General features: G+C 36.1%; 1 protein-coding gene across 1 annotated transcript; it reads right to left on the reverse strand.

Annotated features, from left to right (window-relative positions):
• Positions 1-421: 421 nt before the first annotated feature.
• Positions 422-21,014, reverse strand: LOC127512341 (complement C3). The gene is made up of 41 exons (XM_051893185.1): positions 20,829-21,014; positions 19,970-20,162; positions 19,607-19,769; positions 19,427-19,500; positions 19,182-19,270; positions 18,655-18,737; positions 18,453-18,540; positions 18,215-18,320; positions 17,787-17,907; positions 17,561-17,676; positions 16,831-16,977; positions 16,513-16,716; positions 16,238-16,429; positions 16,006-16,161; positions 15,010-15,139; positions 14,823-14,894; positions 12,947-13,147; positions 12,618-12,732; positions 12,445-12,536; positions 12,061-12,200; positions 11,740-11,949; positions 11,397-11,454; positions 11,002-11,088; positions 10,719-10,922; positions 10,543-10,618; positions 10,289-10,448; positions 8,376-8,471; positions 8,101-8,251; positions 7,524-7,687; positions 6,897-7,055; positions 6,581-6,640; positions 6,398-6,488; positions 5,951-5,999; positions 5,534-5,624; positions 4,047-4,136; positions 3,451-3,556; positions 2,901-2,990; positions 2,236-2,316; positions 1,972-2,055; positions 1,541-1,676; positions 422-800 (listed from the first exon to the last, which is right to left on the reverse strand). Exons 1-41 carry the CDS (start codon positions 20,897-20,899, stop codon positions 662-664), a joined length of 4,935 nt encoding a protein of 1,644 aa, XP_051749145.1. The 5' UTR covers positions 20,900-21,014; the 3' UTR covers positions 422-661.
• Positions 21,015-21,285: the final 271 nt, after the last annotated feature.

Below are 21,285 nucleotides of genomic sequence, written 5' to 3' on the forward strand. Positions count from 1 at the left end.
CATTAATTAATTAATCTTTTATATAATACACTTTTTTGTTTAAAAAAAAAAGAAAGCATTAAAAACACAAAGAGAAAGCATTAAAAATGAACTTATTATGGCGCAAGGTCCATTCTGAACTTTCTTTTGAGTATTATTTGTGCTCAATGTCACTATGAGGTAATGAACTTCAGACTGATGTGCTGTGTTAAACACAAATACACATTTCCCTCTAAAGAAACTTACATTCATTTAATTTTTTACATCCTGCTGAGCTTGCATTATTGTAAAATTGCACTTACATAACATACTGTAAGGTTCATCACACAACATAAGGTTACTCTTAAGTGAAGATTATAATCATTTAAATTTCAGCATCAATAGTAAATCATCTGAAAGCTTCTTGTTTTGGGACAATGAATAAGGGGACGATCAGAATTGATGATCTTGATAGATTTCTTTTATTATAGGAATTTGCTTAACATATATGCGTCACAACACTGCCTTAAGAATGGCAGTCTAAGTCAAGCTGGTATACATTATTTAATTTGCTGAGAAACAGGATAATTACTAAAAAAAAATTAACTCTTGTTTAACTCATTGAAAGTTGAAAATTAAGCTATCCTGAGTTTTGTAATATTTACTATTTTGTCATCAAAAGCATTAGGGCCGTTTTGACGGATTAGCCGCAGCCGAAGCGCAGATCCTGCTGGAGACTCAACATGCCGTTGTATTTTTCTTTGAGTTCAGCACTTATCTTGCTCTGCTCCAAGCTGGGCCAAAACTCCACCCACGTCCTCTCGCCCAGAGCGTACTGACCTCTGAAGAAGAATCAGAGGAAACGCATGTTAAAGAAGGTCTAACATGACAAACTAAACAAATGAATTAAATCCTTTGTTTTTGTTTATTCTTAAAAATCAAAAAGTTTAACATTTCTTTCACTCTTCTTACAGTAGAATCCACTTGTGTTACAAATAATTTTTGATAAACTGTTTTGATTACAGTCAAAAGCTTGTGTTCTCCCAAACTTGCACATTTTAGATATTCACGTGCATTCAATAACTGCTACGATGAACAATAACAAAGCTACAATGAAATATACAACATCAGTAAGAAATATACAACATCAAATGTCAATTAACAAATTATGATAATAAATATAACTAGAGAAAAAAGTTCAAGACAAACTTTGATATTATCTTGAGAAAGCATGACCAGAAAGTTTGAAGATGTTTTAAAAGTGTTTTAACATGCTGCTATGTTTTAGCACATTGCTAGCATGTTTTAACAAGTTGCTAGCATGATTTAGCATAGTTGTTTGCATTTTTATAACATGATTCTAGCATAAATTAACATACTGTGAAACAAGTACTACAGCAATGCAAACGGTGCTTTAAAAAAATAACAAGCAGGCACAATTAAGTCCCCTAATAATATTTAATTGTAGTTATTGTTGTCAAAAAATGTGAAGTGCTTCATATTTCACACTCTCTCATGAATACAGAGGCATTTTCACAGATCAGGACAAACACACACTGGATCACAGGTCAAGTGTACTTACTTTCTACCTTCCAGTTGGACATCCTCAGACTGGCCCATGATCAGATAGCTCTCACCCTGCTTCAGATCCAAAGCTTCTTTGCAAGAGATTTGTAAAGTGAAAAGGCGCTGTGTCCCCTCAACATCGATTTCCGGCCCTATACAAATACGTAACATTTAAATACTGTACGTAACAATACATTGTATCACACAGACACAAGTATGGTGACATGTTTGAATTTCTCTCCCCTCCTCTGAGGCATTGATTTGTACTGTGGCACAACACAACTAAAAAATCTAGACGTGAGTATCTTATTTCCAGTGGGTTAAACTTAAACAAGATATCAGCAGAACAACTGTATATAACTTTACATCTTACTGCTGAAATAAGTGGGAAAACTTAAATTGACAGAATTTACAAACATAGACAGTAGTTGAAGTGAGGAATTATACCTTTTTTGAGGGCAATTTCAATCCTCATATTGTAATAAATGGTTGAAGCATCCTCAATTTGACTCACCAGAACAGCCTTAAAAACTGTAAAACAATAAGTTTGATGCAACATCTTAGTGATCAACTCATTAACTAATAATTCTACATATAAAAAGTATATGCTGATAACATTCTCATTAGCTGCAGTGCATTATCTCTCTCTACACACACACACACACACACACATGAAAAGCACAAAATATGCAGACACACATAATAAATTACCGTAATTTATTTTCGATTCACATGCTTTCTTATTACGCTGAGCCTCGTGAATTTTCTCCTTCCTTTGAAGACTGCAGTTTTCTGTATCAGCAATAGACAGAGAAATGAGCCTGCTGCAGATACCCAGCTAACAGAATTTTGGGTAACACTTTATTTCGATGGTCCCTTTTGAACATTCTGTTGACTATAAGTAACTTTGCAACTACATGTCAACTAACTGTCATTAGAGTATAATTAGGCTGTCTGCTTAATATCTGCTAACTCTTTATTGTGAATGCCACCCAACAGACATTCTACTGACTAATAAAAAGAAGTAACTTTGTAAGTTCTTCTTCTAACCTTAACCCTACCAGTCTAGTAATACTCTACTAACACTCTAATGAGAGTTAGTAGACATGTAGGTTCAGCGTTACTTATAGTCAACAGAATGTGTTAAAGGGACCGTAACAATAATGTGAAACCAAATTTTGTTATAAGAACGTTATCCAAATATTTAGTGTTGGTTCTGGGAATATAAAAAATGTCCAGTTTTTTTTTTATGTTCCCAGAACCAACACTGAATATTTGGAGAACGTTCTTATAACAAAATGCTGTTAGCTGGGTTAATGGCATAACTTTTTATCTCTTACTTAAACTTTCTTACATGAAAACAAATTGCACATTACCTTCGGCACACTGACAGACATCTTGCTTACAGATTTTTTGAAGAGCTCCTTCCTTTCTGGTCGGATGATAAAACTTCACACATCGATTTTCTAAACATGGAGGAATCATGACATCACATGGGTCACGCAGGTACTGTATACAGTGTTCATTGTGTTGTAGCATCAGAGATATAGCAGTCAGCCATGAAAATAATCTCCAAATAAGTCATAAATAGGTCAAATAATCAATAAACAGATACAACATATTTTACAGTAATCATGATTTGAATGGGGAATCTAACATGCAGAGTTAATCATAATTTAAAGATAGTCATTGCCATTTAGAGGAGGATTACAGTTACAGACAGAGATATTTGATGTATTATGACACATTCATATATTTTGATATATTCATATACATTTTCTTTATATACTGTTGTAATGCAAAGATGTATTGTCCCATTTATGGTTGCGTCTGGTAAACAAGGCTTTGTTTCCTGATATACTGATAAAATCTTTTTGCAATTTATGTCAGGTTAATGGAGTGTTTGCATGCACATCAGTTTCATACCTATAGAGTAGTATTCATATACAGTGACTCCTGCTGGTTGAATAAAGCCTCCATTCATAATTCTGTGCAGCCTGAAGGTGATCCTATCTTTCCTGTTATGAGAAATCTGCAAGTATAAGTGCAAATAGCAGACACTTTAGAGTATCGATGCGGGAGGGACTTTTTAAGTTTATTTTTTAGTTTAAATAAATAATAATAATAATAATAAAAAGTGTGTTTGCGCTACCCAAAATTGTTTTGAAATCATTGTTAGTATTCTGTTTGGAGTATTTAAAATGTATTGTTGTTGTATTGTGTTGTTGTCACAGCATAAGTGTAATCACTTATTAAAATATTTTTAATCTATTCACTCTTATAGTAATTATAGTAGTATTTATTATATAAAATAGTATTTATTAGTAATAGTAATTATTATTTATAGTAGTCGGTCAATTTAGGGAGTAATTTAGGAGTAATTTAGGACTGTGGGTCATATTCAGTTGATGACAGTCTCACTTAGCATTTAGCAATGATGGGATTTTTTTATTTATTTATTTATTTTTTTACATTACAACACCTTTATATCAGTGTTTTTAGAGTAAAACTGACACAGAGACCTTGTCCAGGTAGATGATGAGGGATCCTCGCTCTGAAAGCTGCTTGTCCATCTCAAATTTCTGAATCAGCCTGTCGTGTCCAGTTGACAGCTACAAACAGGGATAGATCATTAGACAGCTTTTCTCCTTATGCTTATTTATGAACTTTAATGCAAATTTCATCCGCATTTAGCCTCAGTGGTCACCACAACTTTCAGTGCAGCACAGTGTATGGAAATTGTGAGAAAATTAGGCATAAACTCTTAGAAAGGATATGTTAAAACCAACTCAAACTCATATAAGCAGAGTCAACACTGTGTTAACACAGTGAATGTGTCAGGAAGGTTATCTGCTGTTAACGAGCAGAATCACTGAAGGAAATATACAACAACAACATAAAAAAGAGAAACACAAGACCCTAACCCTAACTGACTTCAACCACAGCCTTAGATGAAATCAACTGAAGATAAAAGAAGACATTAAATCTCTTAAGATCTCAGCAGAGGATGATTAACAACATTACCCGTTTCTATTATTACTAACCAGTTTGACTTTATATCTGTCATATGTCTACAGAAGCTCTAACTGAGAATTAACAGAGCTTTAGATGTTGATCTTTTATTAGTTAAAAAATTATGCCACCATTATGGTTGTCAGTGTTTGCTTTAGTTGCTTGTTAACAGCAGGTGTTCATCAATAATGCACAATCATCAATCGTTTAATTAATTATCTCATTAACTGTACACTTGAATGGTCTTGTTTTGGTCTTAGAGGGTCTGGTCTTGACCACACCTCTGGTCTTGAATGGTCATGGTCTTGGAGGACTGGTCTTCACTACATCTCTAAGATTAACACATGATGTGTAAATGTGTAATATTAGCACATTATAGGTGTTCTTGGCTACACAGATTGTGTTGGATGCTGTGAACAAATACACAGGTTGTGTTCATTTTAAAACTACACATAACTATGTGTAAAACAACTGAATTCTTCCAACACAGTTTTATTTAATGTTGACACAAAAGTTGTAAACTAGAGTGCTACACATTTTTTTTTTTTTTTTTTTTTTTTAAACATTTCTTCTAAGGGTGTAAAATTAAATCATGGAAATATTCCACAACAGGACAAAGCAATATTGGTAAGATCCACCTTCACATAAGGTATGTTTTAATATAATATACTAAAATACTTACTATTACTTACTATTAAAATGCTTACTATAGTTAATAATATATACACTATTATAATTAGTTGTTATTGAAAGTTATTAGAAATATAACAGAAAGAGTTTGCTACTACCACAGTTTGCTGTGGGACAATGCCATACCGGAAACTCATGCAGCACTGAAATTGTAGCGGAAATATGTAGGCAGCTGACATACGTAGAGTCCATGCATCTTTTTTCGTAGTGGAAAAAAAGTTTGTTGGGACTAACACTATGTGCACATTTAATGTTTATTCACTTTTGGCAATTGCAAATGTGATAATAATGAAAAAGTGATCCATACCGCCTTCAGATCATTCTCATCCACAGCAAATCCTGTCAGTAATGATATGTCCAGTATAGACATGGTGGCATCCCTGTCAGCGGACAGATACCTGTGGAGTCAAAGAAAAAGTGAGCTGTCTATAGCACTAAAATAAGAGGTTCAGACAATTTTCTCCAACTCTCCTCTACATGTGAAGATGGAGCAAGAGAGAATATATTAACATCAAAAAACCTACACACATCAGCTTTATCATAATAGAATAAATGTCATGATAAAGTACTGTAATTATTGCCCAAACCTTGGACTGTCCACGATGTGAGTTAAACTAAACTTAGTAATTCATTTTATCATTGACTGAAATTTGAAAGTTTATAGTTTGATATTCACTTGATTAAAACAGAAACATTGTGATGAAAATGACACAGATTTGCACACCTGGTATTGATAGTGAGTTTGTAACTTTCAGTTGCTCCTTGATATGTTACTAAAAAGAAAGAAACAAAGAAACAAAATGTGATTTTCCTCATTTGTAGGTCACTTTGTATAAAAGTACCTGTCAAATGTAAACGTACACTAGACAGTAATGGGTGAATATCACAAAACGTGGGGCACATTTCACCCAAAATACAAAAGCAAACCTTTGTTTTATTATATTTTATTTTAATCTCATTACATATTACTTTCATGACAATTAAACAGTTTTCTTTAAATAAAATTGTATTTAATTTTGGTTACAATACAAAATATTGTAATTCATTTTTACATAAGCACCAGATGACACCTGTGAGCACGATCATACATTTTTTACATTTGAAATATATCGTATTCATGATCATGTCTCCCTCTGAAATTTGAAGACACAAAATGTTGACAAAATCTAACCTTGATCATCCCTTTCAAAAGTCAAATCAAGCTCAAAGTTCTTGCAGGTGCCACTCCTCTCTTTTGGTGTTGCATAGTACTCAGTCACAACCTGCAGAAGAGAAAACAGACAGTATTCAAGGTCTGATGTATTGGTAAATTTTCAGCTGTTAGCTTTGATTATTGCTTTCTTCAGTCACTTACAGTTACAGAGGCCTCTCCAGAACCTTTGGCACTGATGGTGATCTGCCTGTTAGATGGAAGCTGTTGATGTAAAAAAAATAATAAATAAATACCGTAAATTAACGAATTTTGATAAAAGATATCAAAAGTAGCTGATAGGGTTAGTATAAGACTTACAAGGTTAGAGGTTTCACCTTAAACCAGGTGTGCATCCATGACAGTTGCTTATACGATATACATCATAGGACTTTATTAACATAATTAACTCATCCCTCAAATGACATTAAAATGATACCACACAAAAACCATGTGTTTTTCGCTTTCGGCTTAAACTCACCTTCGTTGTTTGTGCGAGATGAGAGTCGTCTTTGCTGAACTTCCACACAACCGGCTTCTGGCTGCCTTCCACTCGGATCGTCATCTCCAGGTCTAACTGCTTTATGTCTTTCACTTGAATCCTGTATTCAGCAACAGCCTGGAACACCATGATGGTGGCCTGGGAGGGAGGAGACATGTTTGAACTGTATTTCTTGTGTAGGTATCACCCTTTTGGTCTTAAGGTGTATAGTCTGTATCTTACAGTTTTTTTGTTTTGTTTTGTTTTTTTGTTTAACTATCACTAAGACTACTTTCTTAATACTTAGGACACTTTTTCAAAACTATCCAACTGTTTTGTCAGGTCATTGTTTATGAGTGACACTGTGTTTGTTGGGTGAAAAACTTTGCTAGTTTTATGGAAGAATGAATTGATCCGAGATTATTTTGGAAGTTTTAGTGCATTTTTAATGTGAAATTAATTGCTGTGCGAAAGTGAAAGCTGGTAATGAGAACTGTGTGAAGAGTTTTGAAAAATTGAGAAATGTGTATTGAGAAATGTGTCCTAGCTATTGTAAAATAACTGTAAATGTTGCATATTAAACATGCTGTATGGACAGACAAACAATGTTTAATGTACACTACACACCTGAGTTGTGCCATATCCTCCATTGTACTGCCTCTGGCTGTTGAGCCAGTTTACGATGGGAGCTGCGCTCTGAAAGTCTTCAGCTTTTACAAGAGCCAGAAGCGCATAGGCCGAAGCCTCCAAAGTAAAGCTACTGCTTCCAGGGACGGGCCAGTGACTTCCATCTGTATAGGAGTAATTCTGATCAATTTTATTTGTATAGCACTTTTCACCATACAGATTGTTGCAAAGCAGATTTGTTGTTGAAATAGGGTAGATAAAAAATACAAGACACCAAGTACATTTTATACTTCTTGACTTTTAGTTTTATATTGTATCATCATTGTTGTTTTGTTCATGTGAATTTTATGTTTATTTTCATTATCATTATACACTACCGGTCAAAAAGATTTTTGAGAGTTTTTGTCTTCATCGATTTGAACCAATGTTATATGTTGCTCTGCATCTTAATCATTTTGCTTTGATACCTAGGCTGGTAAAACAAGAAATGTTAATACTGATAGGATGAAATGTGAGCAGCGTTGACGCCTGAACATTTCATGCACAAATAAACATACAGAAAAGGCTGTATCTTTACCTGCAGCGGCTTTTCTCAACAGGGCTTGTTTGTCAAGTGCCTTTCCATTGGCTAGAGCATAAGATGTCATAGCCACTGAGTATGGATTCGTCAGACCATATAACTTAGGTCTAAGGTACGCAACGGCTTTATAAATGCTACCGTCCAGACTCTAAAGAGGAATAAAAACAAGAAAATTGCAGAGAATAAATTACACGTGTGACAGATAATAAATTAACATTGCTGATATTTAGTTAAATGAAGCTAGAAACATATTAACTCAAAGCAGGACTCACTGAGATTTGGCCAGCGCAACGGCTTTTCCCCTCCTGCAGGGCAATGAGCACAAATGCCGTCATGGATGCTTCGGTGTCTGTCCCACGTACATTCCCCTATGTCACAGTGATGGCTTAGTGATGTCAAAAATGATACATAAATAAAGGTGTGGTCACATTTACCATTGCTGTGTGAAATTCAGTCATTTAAATGTGAACTGGCGCAATGAAGAAGAAAGAAAAAGAAATTCTCTCAACACAACACAGCATTGTTGAGCTTGGTTTATATTCGGCAGTGACTTCTGTGTGGGCAGAGACTCATAACATAGCAACAAAGCAAAATAAATGAACCACAATGTACAAGCTGCATCTACTCCGCCATTTTTGTACATTAAATATTATGATATAAATATATTATATTGATAAAAGGGAATGTTTTTAAAGAAATTCATTAGGGTTGGTCTGTTTGATAGCTGGTAAAATTATCCTTGGATGTTTATTATGTCATTATTCTTGTATTTCATTCAAGGTATTCTGTCGCATCATGTGCCACTTTCTTTCACCTGCAAAATTTCGCTGAGCGATGGTAACCACACCTTAAAACTGAAGATAAATCAGGTATTTTGGTAGTGAATTAAATGCTTGCAGGTTAACGCTGCTGTTTAATGTTTTCAATGTTAAAATACTTTCTCCATATTCCAGCTTAATCAGCTGAGAAAACACTCGCTCTGTTTGTTTGGAATGCCAAAGGCAGTGTTGGAAAAATCAGTTGTTGTTTTTGCAATTTTTTCCAATTGCATTGTAGACCATATTCGATATATTAAGGTCAAAGTTGCTGCATAATTTGTCAGTTACGTCAGTTAAAGGGTTAGTTCACCCAAAAATGAAAATAATGTCATTTATTACTCACCCTCATGTCGTTCTACACCCGTAAGACTCATTCATCTTCGGAACACAAATTAAGATATGTTTGATGAAATCTGATGGCTCAGTGAGGCCTGCATTCAAAGCAATGACATTTCCTCTCTCAAGATCCATAAAGGTACTAAAAACATATGTAAAACAGTTCATGCGAGTTCAGTAGTTCTACCTTAATATTATAAAGCGACGAGAATACTTTTTGTGTGCCAAAAAAACAAACTAACAACTTTACAACAATATAGTGATGGGCCAATTTCAAAACACTGCTTCGGAGCTTTACGAATCGAATCAGTGACTCGGATCTCCTATCAAACGGCTAAAGTGCTGAAATCATGTGACTTTGGCGCTCCGAGTCACTGATTCGATTTGCAAAGCTCCGAAGCAGTGTTTTAAAATCGGCCCATCAATATATTTTTGAAAAGTCGTTATTTTGTTTTTTTGGCGCACAAAAATATTCTCGTCGCTTTATAATATTAAGGTAGAACTACTGAACTACTTTAGTACCTTTATGGATCTTGAGAGAGGAAATGTCATTGCTGTGAATGCAGGCCTCACTGAGCCATCGGATTTCATCAAACATATCTTAATTTGTGTTCCGAAGATGAATGAAGGGCTTACGGGTGTGGAACGACATGAGGGTGAATAATAAGTGACATTATTTTCATTTTTGGGTGAACTAGCCCTTTAATGTCAGTGACAAACCACAATTGGTTTTGGTGTCTCATATGTGCTACGTTTGAATATGTGGAAGCACAAATGATAAGTTATGGAAGATGACATTTTCAGTAAATAACAACTTGAATTTTGTTCTGTTCCTTAAATCTATTATAAGCTTCATATGGATTACTGTTTGGCACTTTTGGAGTATGACTTGAATTTTTCAGTTTATGAAAGAAATAAAGAAAGCCATACATGCTGGGAACAACATGAAGGTGAGTAAAAGATGAACAAATTTTCATTTTTGGGTGAACTATCCCTTAAGTGTTATAGTGTTTGAAACAGGTCGCACTCACAATCATCTCTCCATGAATTACAGGAGCATCTTCTTTGAAAGCACCATCAGGTAATTGCTTATTCAGTATGAGCCACTTGAGAGCAGAGCAGATCACATTCTGGTCTATGTTTATGATGTTACTGGCCATGGCAAATACTTTAGCAACATATGCTGTCAACCTTTAGGAGAAAGAAAACACTCTTAATCATGGTGAGACGCCTGATTAATAATTCTTACCAAACAAGCAGAACTATTGAGAAATATATCAGGTACCAGGTGCTGCTTGGCCGATTAATCCACGCTGCGTAGGACCCGTCGGATTTACGATACGCCAGCTGTTGATTGTAACCTGAACATCAACACAATAAGATGGACAGGCTCTATACAAGAATGTGAAACAAAAGTTTAGGAGCAGAATAGTTTGCATTCCAGTCTTAAGTTCAGTTTACCTTTTGTAATGTAGAAAACAGCTGTCTGCCTAAGCCCAGCGTTCACAGTGTGCCACTGATTGGTTTGGTCCAGGTAATGCGTTGCAATGACAGGCATCGTTAGGCCAATCATGTTCTGCTCTCCGCAGCCACCAGGCTGGACAACCAGGGAACCCATGGCCTGACCACTAATAGCCGCCTCTATTGTTATGCTGATTGTATCTCCTGTGCACAAAGAGATCAACATACTGGTAAAAACAAGGCATATTTTTGTTTTACTTGCAGCATATGATAGAATAATCACCTATCGCTGATACATATGTGCTCGCAGGTGTGTTAGGTGCCTGGTCCTTCAGTATAAGGCTCCTGACAACCTCCACATGTTCACCACCTGTTTTAGAAAAATGGGAACTGTACAGTCATGCTTCACTCTGATTTGTACATACAGGACAGGAAATTGAATGACTAGTGTGGCCTAGAAATTATCCAGGGCTTAAGACAAAAATCATAAAACATGAATGTGAAGAAAACACTCCCAATAACTCATGAAATACCCATATAAAAGTAAAAAAATACCCTTGACAATCAGTTCCAGAGGCTACAAATTCAGGGATTAGTCCACCCAAAAATTCTGCCATCAAAACATTGAGTGACAAAGGTCTCTTTGAGGGTATTTCTGTTTTGTTGGAATCATCTTACCTTTCTTATAAGGACTGAATTGTAGATTTTCAGTAAGTTTGGTCAAAACGCCTTCAGACTAAGGAAATAATATGAAGAGTGAGTAAGTGAGAGAGAGAACAAATGCTGTGTATAAAAAAAAAGTGCACAAAAAATCAAACAGTACATATTTCCGACTAACATATTTTACAGTCTTTAAAACTTGAGGAAAGCTGTGGGGAATCGATGCCAGTCCATTTCTTTATGTCCCTGTATGAAATCTGTTTCAGCATCTGTTGTGTTCTCTTCACAATTTGTTAAACCTACACTCTGCAATGATATACTGTCTTTTTGTTTTCTGATCAAGATGGTTTCTCTTTCTTACCACCACTAGGAGATCTTTCTTCACGCCATCGCTCCCACGTCCCGAGGCAGATGCCTTCACCTCAATGGCGTGGCGTCCCAAAGCAATTGGGACGATGACAAAAGGTGCTGAATATGATGATTTAGCATCTACTGTCACTACAGTTTGGAATTTCCCTCTATTACTGGCCGGGCTGCAGATGTCCTTGGTTTCCATTAGTTCCACACGCACCTACAACAGGAAATGAAAATAACATACTCCTTAAGAAGAAAGGAAGGCTGGTTATAGCCAAACCATATGAGCATCTGTCCGATAAGATTTGCCATAGTAAATCATTCTGACCTTTACTTTTCTGCTGTACAAGTTGTGGATAATGGCCTTGATTTCAATTTGCTCATTGCGCACAGCTGAATATGGAATCTTTAGGTCAATAAAGAAGTTCTTCATCACTGTCATCTCATGGACATCTGCCACACAGATACCTTTGTAGAGAAAAAAGAGAGCCAGCTGTCACAGAAACCATGAGATGTACTGAAGGCCTAGTTAATTTTCACCCCACTGTGAGATCGAACAGGACATAGAAAACGGAGCGATGCATTGACATTAAAAAGATGTCTGGGGTAATCAACAGCATGCCACAAATGCAATGCATAAAAATGGAAAATTCCCAGAAATATTTCTTTAATAATGATAAGTGGCTTTTGTGTTTACATCAACAGTCTGTACCATGAGTCTTGGACAAGCTGATGGCTGTGATTTCCCAAGTAGTTATGGAGTCTTTCAAACGGAGGCCGTCCCTGGGTACGGTGGTTGTTTGACTAGAAGAGAGATCATCTTTTACTAAAACAGGGACATCACTGGCTGAGCACCGACTGATGGAAACTGCAAGTCACACTCACCACTGGCGGTTATTTGACGGACAGCTGGGCAACACCACTTCCTCCCACAGCCAACTCTCAGGGAAGAGCGTACGTGACACAATGTCATCTGAGTTCACAAACTCTTCGGTTTCACCTGTAAGTGAAAGAGTGTTAGATTTATTTTCACAAAACAGAAGCAACTCTTAAACTAGGTAATTTTCCAATTGCAATTACAGAACCACAACTGGTAACAGCTCTGGGGTTAAAATATCCTGCTCAAAACCCACCTGAAGCAGGATCTGACACCAGGTGAATTCGCTGGAGTGTTTAAATTGAACTATGTATTCTATTATTGAGAATGCTCTTACTGCGGGCTAGAGTCCCTTCGCCTTGTTCATCCGACTCTTTGTTGCGGGTGGTCATCTCACTGCAGCAGTGCAGGAAAGCCCGTCTGCACTCCTCTCCATCCTGGATTAATCCTGCCCGATACTCACAAGTGTATTTCAGTTCAACCATATTCTTCATTCCATCCAGACAGCATTCCTTCTCAAGGCCAGAGTACTTGTTCACTAGAAGTGGATCATGTAAAAGATGAGAAATGGACAGCGACTGATAAAAAATTATGTTGCAAATGCAAGATTTCATAAAATTTGGTTAGACTTTTTGGTTTTGACTTCTCTTTTATATCTACTGATTACAAATGTCTATTCATTTAGGGGCCAGCACCAAGGGTGCGGAAGCACCTCTTGTTTCTGAGTCCATGGACTGTATGCCCTTACGCAAAGAAAATATATTTCTCTATATATAAACGATTGATGTATTAAATGATTTAACGGTATATTTGAAATTATACAGAATAATATATTGTGTAAATATATTACAATATATTGAATAATACATACGGAATTTTCACTTTTCATGTACTGAAAAATATGTGACAATATATATCATAATGTATGTATTTTTATATTCAGTAATACATTTCATAATATATAGATGTATATGTGATCAGATATGGTACTGAATGTGCAATATATTGCAGATATATTTACTCATGCAGTATAAACACACATATATAGTGAAATATACAAATATAATACAACATAAAAAATATACAGTATAACGCAAAATATTTCTTATATTTTATAATTATTTACATTATAAATGTTTCATATTTTCAAGATCGTAAACAAATGCACAAGCATGTACTACAGTATTTATCAAAGAGACTCTCACTGTGCTGAAGAGCACACCGCCATTAGTTTTTAAATAAAGTAAATATAGTCTTAATGTTGTTCGGCCGATCATCAACCTAACCACAGGCTCTACTCTTGACCCCAAAAATTCACACATACCAGAAAACCTTTTAAATTCCAAAATAATAGAAAATTAAACATTAACAGATCTCCCCCTATATTGATATTGAGCAAAGCACATGAAATAACACTTAATTTTAACATGTACTTTCCTTTAACAGTCAGAAGCAAAGCAGGCTGGGAACTAGAAGTCTGTTGTAACTCATTCTGTGAATGTGTGTATATATTAAATGGGAACACATATGTGCAATATATATGAAATTACATGTAATGCTATTTATGTCTTCATTTCTAAATATTTTACATGTATCAATATATAGCCATACATGGTCAATGCATATATTGCAGTATATTGAAAAATATAAGCACTTGTTTTCTATATATGGAAATGTATTATGAAATTTATCACATTATATTTTGCAGTATATTCACATATATTTTTGTTCCGTAAGAGTGAACCCCTAGAACTGTATGGTAAAAAAGTTGTGATAAATGGCACACTAATTGTTGGGAGTTCCAAAGTTTTTCAGGCCAGATTTGAGGTCTCTCTCTTAAATTATCTGGTGCCATCAGTAGCTCAAAGTTGAACTTGAAATTCTACTTATAGTACTTATTTGAACTGTGAGGTCAAGAAATTCCTTTCCCTCTCATTTCTTAGGTCATGCCAAATTTGAATGTCAAATATGTACTTTCTCAAACTCATCCGAAAGCTTTCATTGTACCATCCTAAAATTTGTGTCAAGTACAAATTTCTTAATATAGTGCTGGTCAAATGCTACTCAAATATATACCAAACCATTCAACTATGTTGCATGAACAGCAGTTTATTGGCAATTATATTGACTCAAGTGAAACGTAGTACCTAACCTTGGGATCATTCCCTGAGTGTGAAATTTGAGGTTTGCTATTTGTGATGCAGCTTTCTAACCTAGAGTCTCGATGACATGAAATATGGTTCGTGCTTGTCGTTTCCTTCGAGATGAAGAAAGGCATGCGGCATCTGGAACAGACCAGTTTTAAAAAACAGAATTAGTAAGATTCATTCATTTACTGGTCATAGTAGTGAAGTTTGTACATGGGTCATTTTGAATAGGCCTAAAAAATCATGCAAGTACTTGTTCTGATGCTAGTTCCTCCAGCGGAGCTGGACTCAAACAGCAGGCCGGCATCACTGAAAACTTGCATACTGTCTTTTCCACTTCCTGCTGTGCAGCCAGTGTCATGTGACTCAACAACATCCCAGATCTGTTGGAGGAATTAATGACAAAGAGGATGAAATCAGTATGTTTAGTGTAGTTTAGTGTAAGTTTAGTGTAACTTTATTGTCTGGACAGATTTCCTGAACAGAAATTCATCTTTGACACTAGCATAGAAAATACATCCTAACAGACAATACTATACATTCACATATCACATAACAAAACGCATAGAACACACACACACACACACACAAAAACACAATATATATATATATATATATATATATATATATGTATGCCAACAAATGCATACACAAAGCAGTAGTGAAGGAGTGAAGAGGATGAGTTTGGTCTGAATATACTGTGATCGCCTTTTTTCCATAAAGTGTATTTCTGTTTCTGGCCGGTGATCTTATTTGCTTCATTAATTACTCGTGTTAATTTATTTTTCTGTCTCATTGTTAAATTACCATACCACAATACAATATTTTATTTTAAAATACAATCATCAATCTATAAACAATGGTTAGGACCCTCCCATCTATCCTAAAATTCCTTAGTTTCCTGAGTACCTAAATGCTGTCTTGCTTTCTTGTATATATGGTCCACATTTTCCTGAAATGAGAATTTATCATCAATGGTTGTACCTAAATATTTAAAATTTGAAACTTGCTCTACCTTTACACCTTTTATAATAATTTGTTCATATGAGACACCAGCCGTACCCATCCTATATTTGTTCCCAAAACATAGTTCCTTTGTCTTTTCAATGTTTAATTGTAGGTGACTATCATCAAACCACTGTACAAGACTTTCAATATACTCAAAATAAGTTAAACTATTCGTATCCAATATAAGAAAATGTTGCTTCTTTCCAGTTACAATGGAAAGATTCAGTTCTGATCTACTAACCTTTGTTTGAGTTAGTCTGTTCTTGTTGTTGAGAACATAAACGCCTTTATCAACAGCAACCAATCCAACCTTGGCCCCAGGGTCTCCTGTTACTCTCAGGCCAAACTTTTCACCAGGCTCATAGACATTTACTGGATCGTGAACTTCCACTTTAAGCTGGGAGAGCAAAGAACATAGATCAGAAAACAAATGATGATCGGTCCATAGTGTTGTATGACCAGGGCCAAATTACCGTTCCCATGCACGTGTCCTTCACGTCCACCCAGACTGAATCAGACACCACCTCAGACGAGCCCACATGGTAATAAGCCACGAAGCGGAAGGACGGCACCATGTCTTTGGTTACAGGTAGAGACAGAGTCACTAGAGCTTGTCCCCTCCTCTTAAACCTGTCTGCATGAATGATCTGACCTTTACTCAAGATCTGAAAATGAGACAGATGAAAGGCACTGAATACATTTATGAAAACATTTTTTCTGTTTGAATCATGACATGACTGTCTCTCACCATGTAGGTGAAATCCTGATCTCTGACTCCTGGACTTCTTCCCATGTTCAGATTGACTTTCATTTGATCACCGATCTGAAGCTCTGCAGTATCAATGCCGATGTGCAAGTAGTTGTTGGACCCGCCTTTGGGAACATATGCCTGAGCCGTCATCTTCTTCACTGCCTGCTGTTCATTGCTTAATTGTGGATCTTTGGTCTTTGCCTGGAAAGAATCAATACATTGTTTTCTGATGTGCTGCGTACAATATACTCCATCGATTTTTCAGCATCTGTTAATCTGACTAAGCATCTGTGCAGTTGAGATGGCGGGTCTTACAGTAATCTCCAGTGCAGAAGATCCTCCCGGAGTGTTTATGGTAACCTTCGCAATGCCATTGGCTCTTGTTTGACCTCTGACCCCTCCAGGATTGACCTCCACTTCCACATTTTTAGCAGGCGTCTCGTCAGGATTTGTTACATAGACCTTTACACAAAACCCAGAACAAAAAAAAAAAAAAAAAAAAAAAAAAAAAATCAGGAACACAGTAATATTTGCTTAAAAGGTTAGTTCACCCAAAAATGAAAATTCTGTCATTTATTATTCACCCTCATGTCGTTCTACACCCGTAAGATCTTCGTTGATCTTCGGAACACAAATTAAGATATTTTTGTTGAAATCCGATGGCTCAGTGAGGCCTGCATAGCCAGCAATGACATTTCCTCTCTCAAGATCCATTAATGTACCAAAAACATATTTAAATCAGTTCATATGAGTACAGTGGTTCAATATTAATATTATAAAGCGACGAGAATATGCACATGAACTGATTTAAATATGTTTTTAGTACATTAATGGATCTTGAGAGAGGAAATGTCATTGCTGGCTATGCAGGACTCACTGAGCCATCGGATTTCAACAAAAATATCTTAATTTGTGTTCCGAAGATGAACGAAGGTCTTACAGGTGTGAGGGTGAGTAATTAATGACAGAATTTTCATTTTTTGGGTGAACTAATCCTTTAAACACTGCTCTTAAGGTTTTTTTGCTTCTAGTCTATGCTTTATACCGAAACATCGAAGGGCATCCCAGGTTTAAAGAACTGTGGGGTTCTTTTGAAGTGGATGGTGTACGGTGACGTCACAATCTGAATGCCTTTCTTGTGAGCTTCCACCATTTCACTGCCTGAAACACACACACACACATATATAATAATAAATAAACACATGCACATCACATAATGTTTCTCAGGCCTGAAAATGTCCAAGGTATGCCAGACATTGTGTAGTTCTTACCAGACTCGGTCAGCAGACTCACTGTAATGTACAGTGATTGGCCAACAAGCTGCATGATGTTTGGGAAGGTCCCTAGGATGTGTCTTCTGCTCAGTTCTGCTCTTCCACTTCCATCCCAGATCTGACATTCAACACAGAAACAAGAAAATTTGAATTGATCAGATCTGTGGAATTTCTGGTGTATTACTCAACTTTTTCTCCATATATGGACTCATTATACTTTGTGTGTGTCTGCATATATTTAAGTAAAATTTATGAACACATAAGGCACAAGTTTTTCATTCATGAGGGAGGCCTTTTTAATTTAAAAAGCAACAGAAATGATTCATATATGGAGCAAATAATCCTAAAATCTAAGCTTATACAAATATCTGATGTCAATCTGATATTTTCACAAATATATGCATGTGTGTGTTTGTGTGTAGTACCTTCACTCTCTGTAAGGAGCCTGGTAAACTTATTTTCCCATTATCTTCAGTAATCATACCAAATACAACAAACCCATGGCCATTGACTGTCTCCCCAAACAAATACCTTTAGAATACACAAACACATACTTATATACATTAATAACTACTGTATTCTAAAATATTGCTACTGTATTTATATTTGCCAGCTATTAAAAAAAAATGCACATAATACTCAGTACAAAAAAAAGCACTGTACTTGGCTTCAATATCGACTACTAGACTGTCATCGTTCACATAGAAGAAGGCTTTCTGTGGTCTCAAAGAAACCTCGAAGCTGGGCAGGACTGCAAGAAGAAAAGGAAGAACCTGAGTTGATAACACTGGATTGCAAATATCATGGTTGTATTGTGTAATGTTGTTTCGTAATAGCTCGCAAAGACCCAACCATATTCACCTACCGTATTCCTTGACTTCAAACTCACTGGAGAAGTTCGTCTGTGGGCTGTTCTGGTGCCACGCCATAACTTTCCATATCCCTGGGCTGATTAAAGTTTAAATGTCATTATTTGTCATTTCACAATCTTATTAACTCTAAGGTATCTGGTACTTTCCACAAAAAGGGTACAAAATGTTTTAAAAAAAAAAAAAAAAAGGTCAGTGAAAAGGTGCCTACTCTTCAGAAATTTGTATTATCATATGATATGATATTATATTTATTTATTTTATATTTTAAATGAGGTTTGAAATTTATTTTGTCTACCTTCAAAATAAATATTCAACACACTGTACAGTCTTCATTCTAAAGGACATGAGATTTGTGGCTTTATTGCTTTAAAATGAAAGCAAAAAGATGGGACTCCAATTTGTACAGTACTCTATTTTTTTTTGAAAAGTGCCAACAAATGGACTTGGCAAAATTAGGTTTTAATTTTAAGTATCTACAATAGTTTTAAAGTACTCAAATAGGAGGCTCACACATACTCACCTGGCCGGATCAGTCAGGCTGAATGTTCCTGACACCATTCCTCCATCGGGATAAACAGATTTGCTCTGAAGGCTGATGCCATCAGGTGTCTGTCAACATTGAAGATTAATAATTATTCTCTTGTTGCATCAAAACTGTTACACGAACAAATATAAACATTTGTGTTTAGCAAATTTGAACTCACATGCACAAACAAACGACTATACTTTAAAACACACAAATACACAGATGGTGGGCACATTTACCAAGATCTCCACTCGGACTCCAGTTTCTACAGGCCGTGTCATGCCTGAACTCAGTGAAAACACCCTGTAATAAACTAGAAGGAGAAGACAAGCATCTGTGCCATTGCATCTAAGATCTCAAGTATTAAGAGACAAAACAGGTTCAATAACAATCAAATGTAGAACAGCAAATATTTCCACCTGTGCTGTCTGGAGTGTAGATGGTCTTGTCAGTCTGTAAAACTATGTGCCCAGATTGAAAAATCACCATGACCTGTTTCTCCAGCAGATTCTGTGGAAACTGAGCTTGCAGGATCACATATTGCTGGATTCCCTTCTCAAAGGAATACGCATTACCGGGTACCTACAGGCACAAGATACACTGACAACTGAGAATAAACACGCTGAAAAACAGTGTTCACCCAGAGCCCAAAAGAGAAAACAACCATCCACAGTTTAAATCCACTGTAAAACATCCTCTCTGATATGCATTAACATTTGGACATTTTTGACACATAGACAAAATTTTCTCAAACCACATTTTATGTGAGTGGATCACCTCACCTCTATCTCAACCAGATCCTGGTAGTTCTTGTCAGATGTCAGAGAAACTGATGTACTCGTCACTTCACGCTTATCTTTAGAGTTTCTCACTGAGATTTTAACATTCAGACTGGCTCCAGAATAGTCCTGCGCCTCCACAAACACTTTCTCTGTGGACCCGACTCTCAGCAGGTTCGGGGCCGTGAGAATGTAGCTGAACAATACAGGTTCATTTAGGACGAGCAGGTAGGAATAGTCTCACTTCACACAGCACTTTTACAAAGGATACAGCACTAAATCATTTATTATTTACTTAAAATTAGGGCTGCCAAAGTTATCTTATGAGATTAATTAAATACAGTGCTGTATGTTTAACACCATTTACCAGTTAAATTTACACATTTACCTATCTCATTCTGTTCTGAGTGGTTTGGTTCTGTAGCTGGGCTCTAATTGCTTAAAGGGATAGTTCACCCAAAAAAGAAAATACTGTCATCATTTACTCACCCTCAAGTAGTTCCAAACCTGTATGAGTTTCTTTCTTCTTTTGAATACAAAAGAAGATATTTAATAACAGTTGTGGGGCACCATTGACTTCCATAGTATGGAAAACAAAAATACTCAATGGGGCCCATTAACTGTTTGGTTACCAACATTCTTCAAAATATCTTCTTTTGTGTTCAGCAGAAGAAAGAAATTTATACAGGTTTGGAACAACTTGAGGCTGAGTAAATGATGACAGAATTTTCATTTTTGGGGTTTCAACTATCCCTTTAATGATAGAGAAAGACCGTAACAGCTATTTTTTTTTTTTTTTTTTTTAAATCCAGTTCATTGTTATCACAACTCAGCAAGTATCACTTGTGTGTGTTATACTCACAGGGGGTCGCAGAGGGAGAGGAGCGGTAATGAGACGACTACAGCCGCCAGCCACACAGAGTCCACACGCATCGTGCCTGTCTGTATCCGACTGTCTCTGAACTATCAGATGCTCATTCACAATATATTCAACCTCGCTTGAGTCCCTCCCTCAGTAAAGATAGCATCATCACCATCATCATCATCATCATCCTCGATGTCAGTTATTGGGTAACACGGGTGGAGGGACCTGCACTATGATTCAGCGGTAGACTATATTGTGTAAGTAAGTTGTGACACTTTGCTTTCCTCTCCTCTGGTTCAGACCATCACTGCAGCATCATGCTGTCATGGAATTATGTGCCTTGAAATAGATCAATCAATCAATCAATCAAGTTCATATTATGTAATTTGTGTCCAATATCCTCTAACAAACATCCAGCGCCCAATTTATCTGTTGTTATCTGCCTACATACTGT

The sequence above is a fragment of the Ctenopharyngodon idella genome, chromosome 1, assembly GCF_019924925.1.
Source record: "Ctenopharyngodon idella isolate HZGC_01 chromosome 1, HZGC01, whole genome shotgun sequence".
Lineage (NCBI taxonomy): Eukaryota > Metazoa > Chordata > Actinopteri > Cypriniformes > Xenocyprididae > Ctenopharyngodon > Ctenopharyngodon idella.

Excerpts from the sequence above, each read along its gene's own strand:
- LOC127512341 (XM_051893185.1), bottom strand. The coding sequence starts at position 20,899 with ATGCGTGTGGACTCTGTGTGGCTGGCGGCTGTAGTCGTCTCATTACCG. Across the intron at positions 16,978-17,560 it reads GGATGCCCTTCGATGTTTCG|GTCTATGTAACAAATCCTGA; the intron begins GTATAAAGCATA and ends TTTTGTGTAAAG. Across the intron at positions 6,489-6,580 it reads CTGGAGAGGCCTCTGTAACT|GTTGTGACTGAGTACTATGC; the intron begins GTAAGTGACTGA and ends TCTCTTCTGCAG.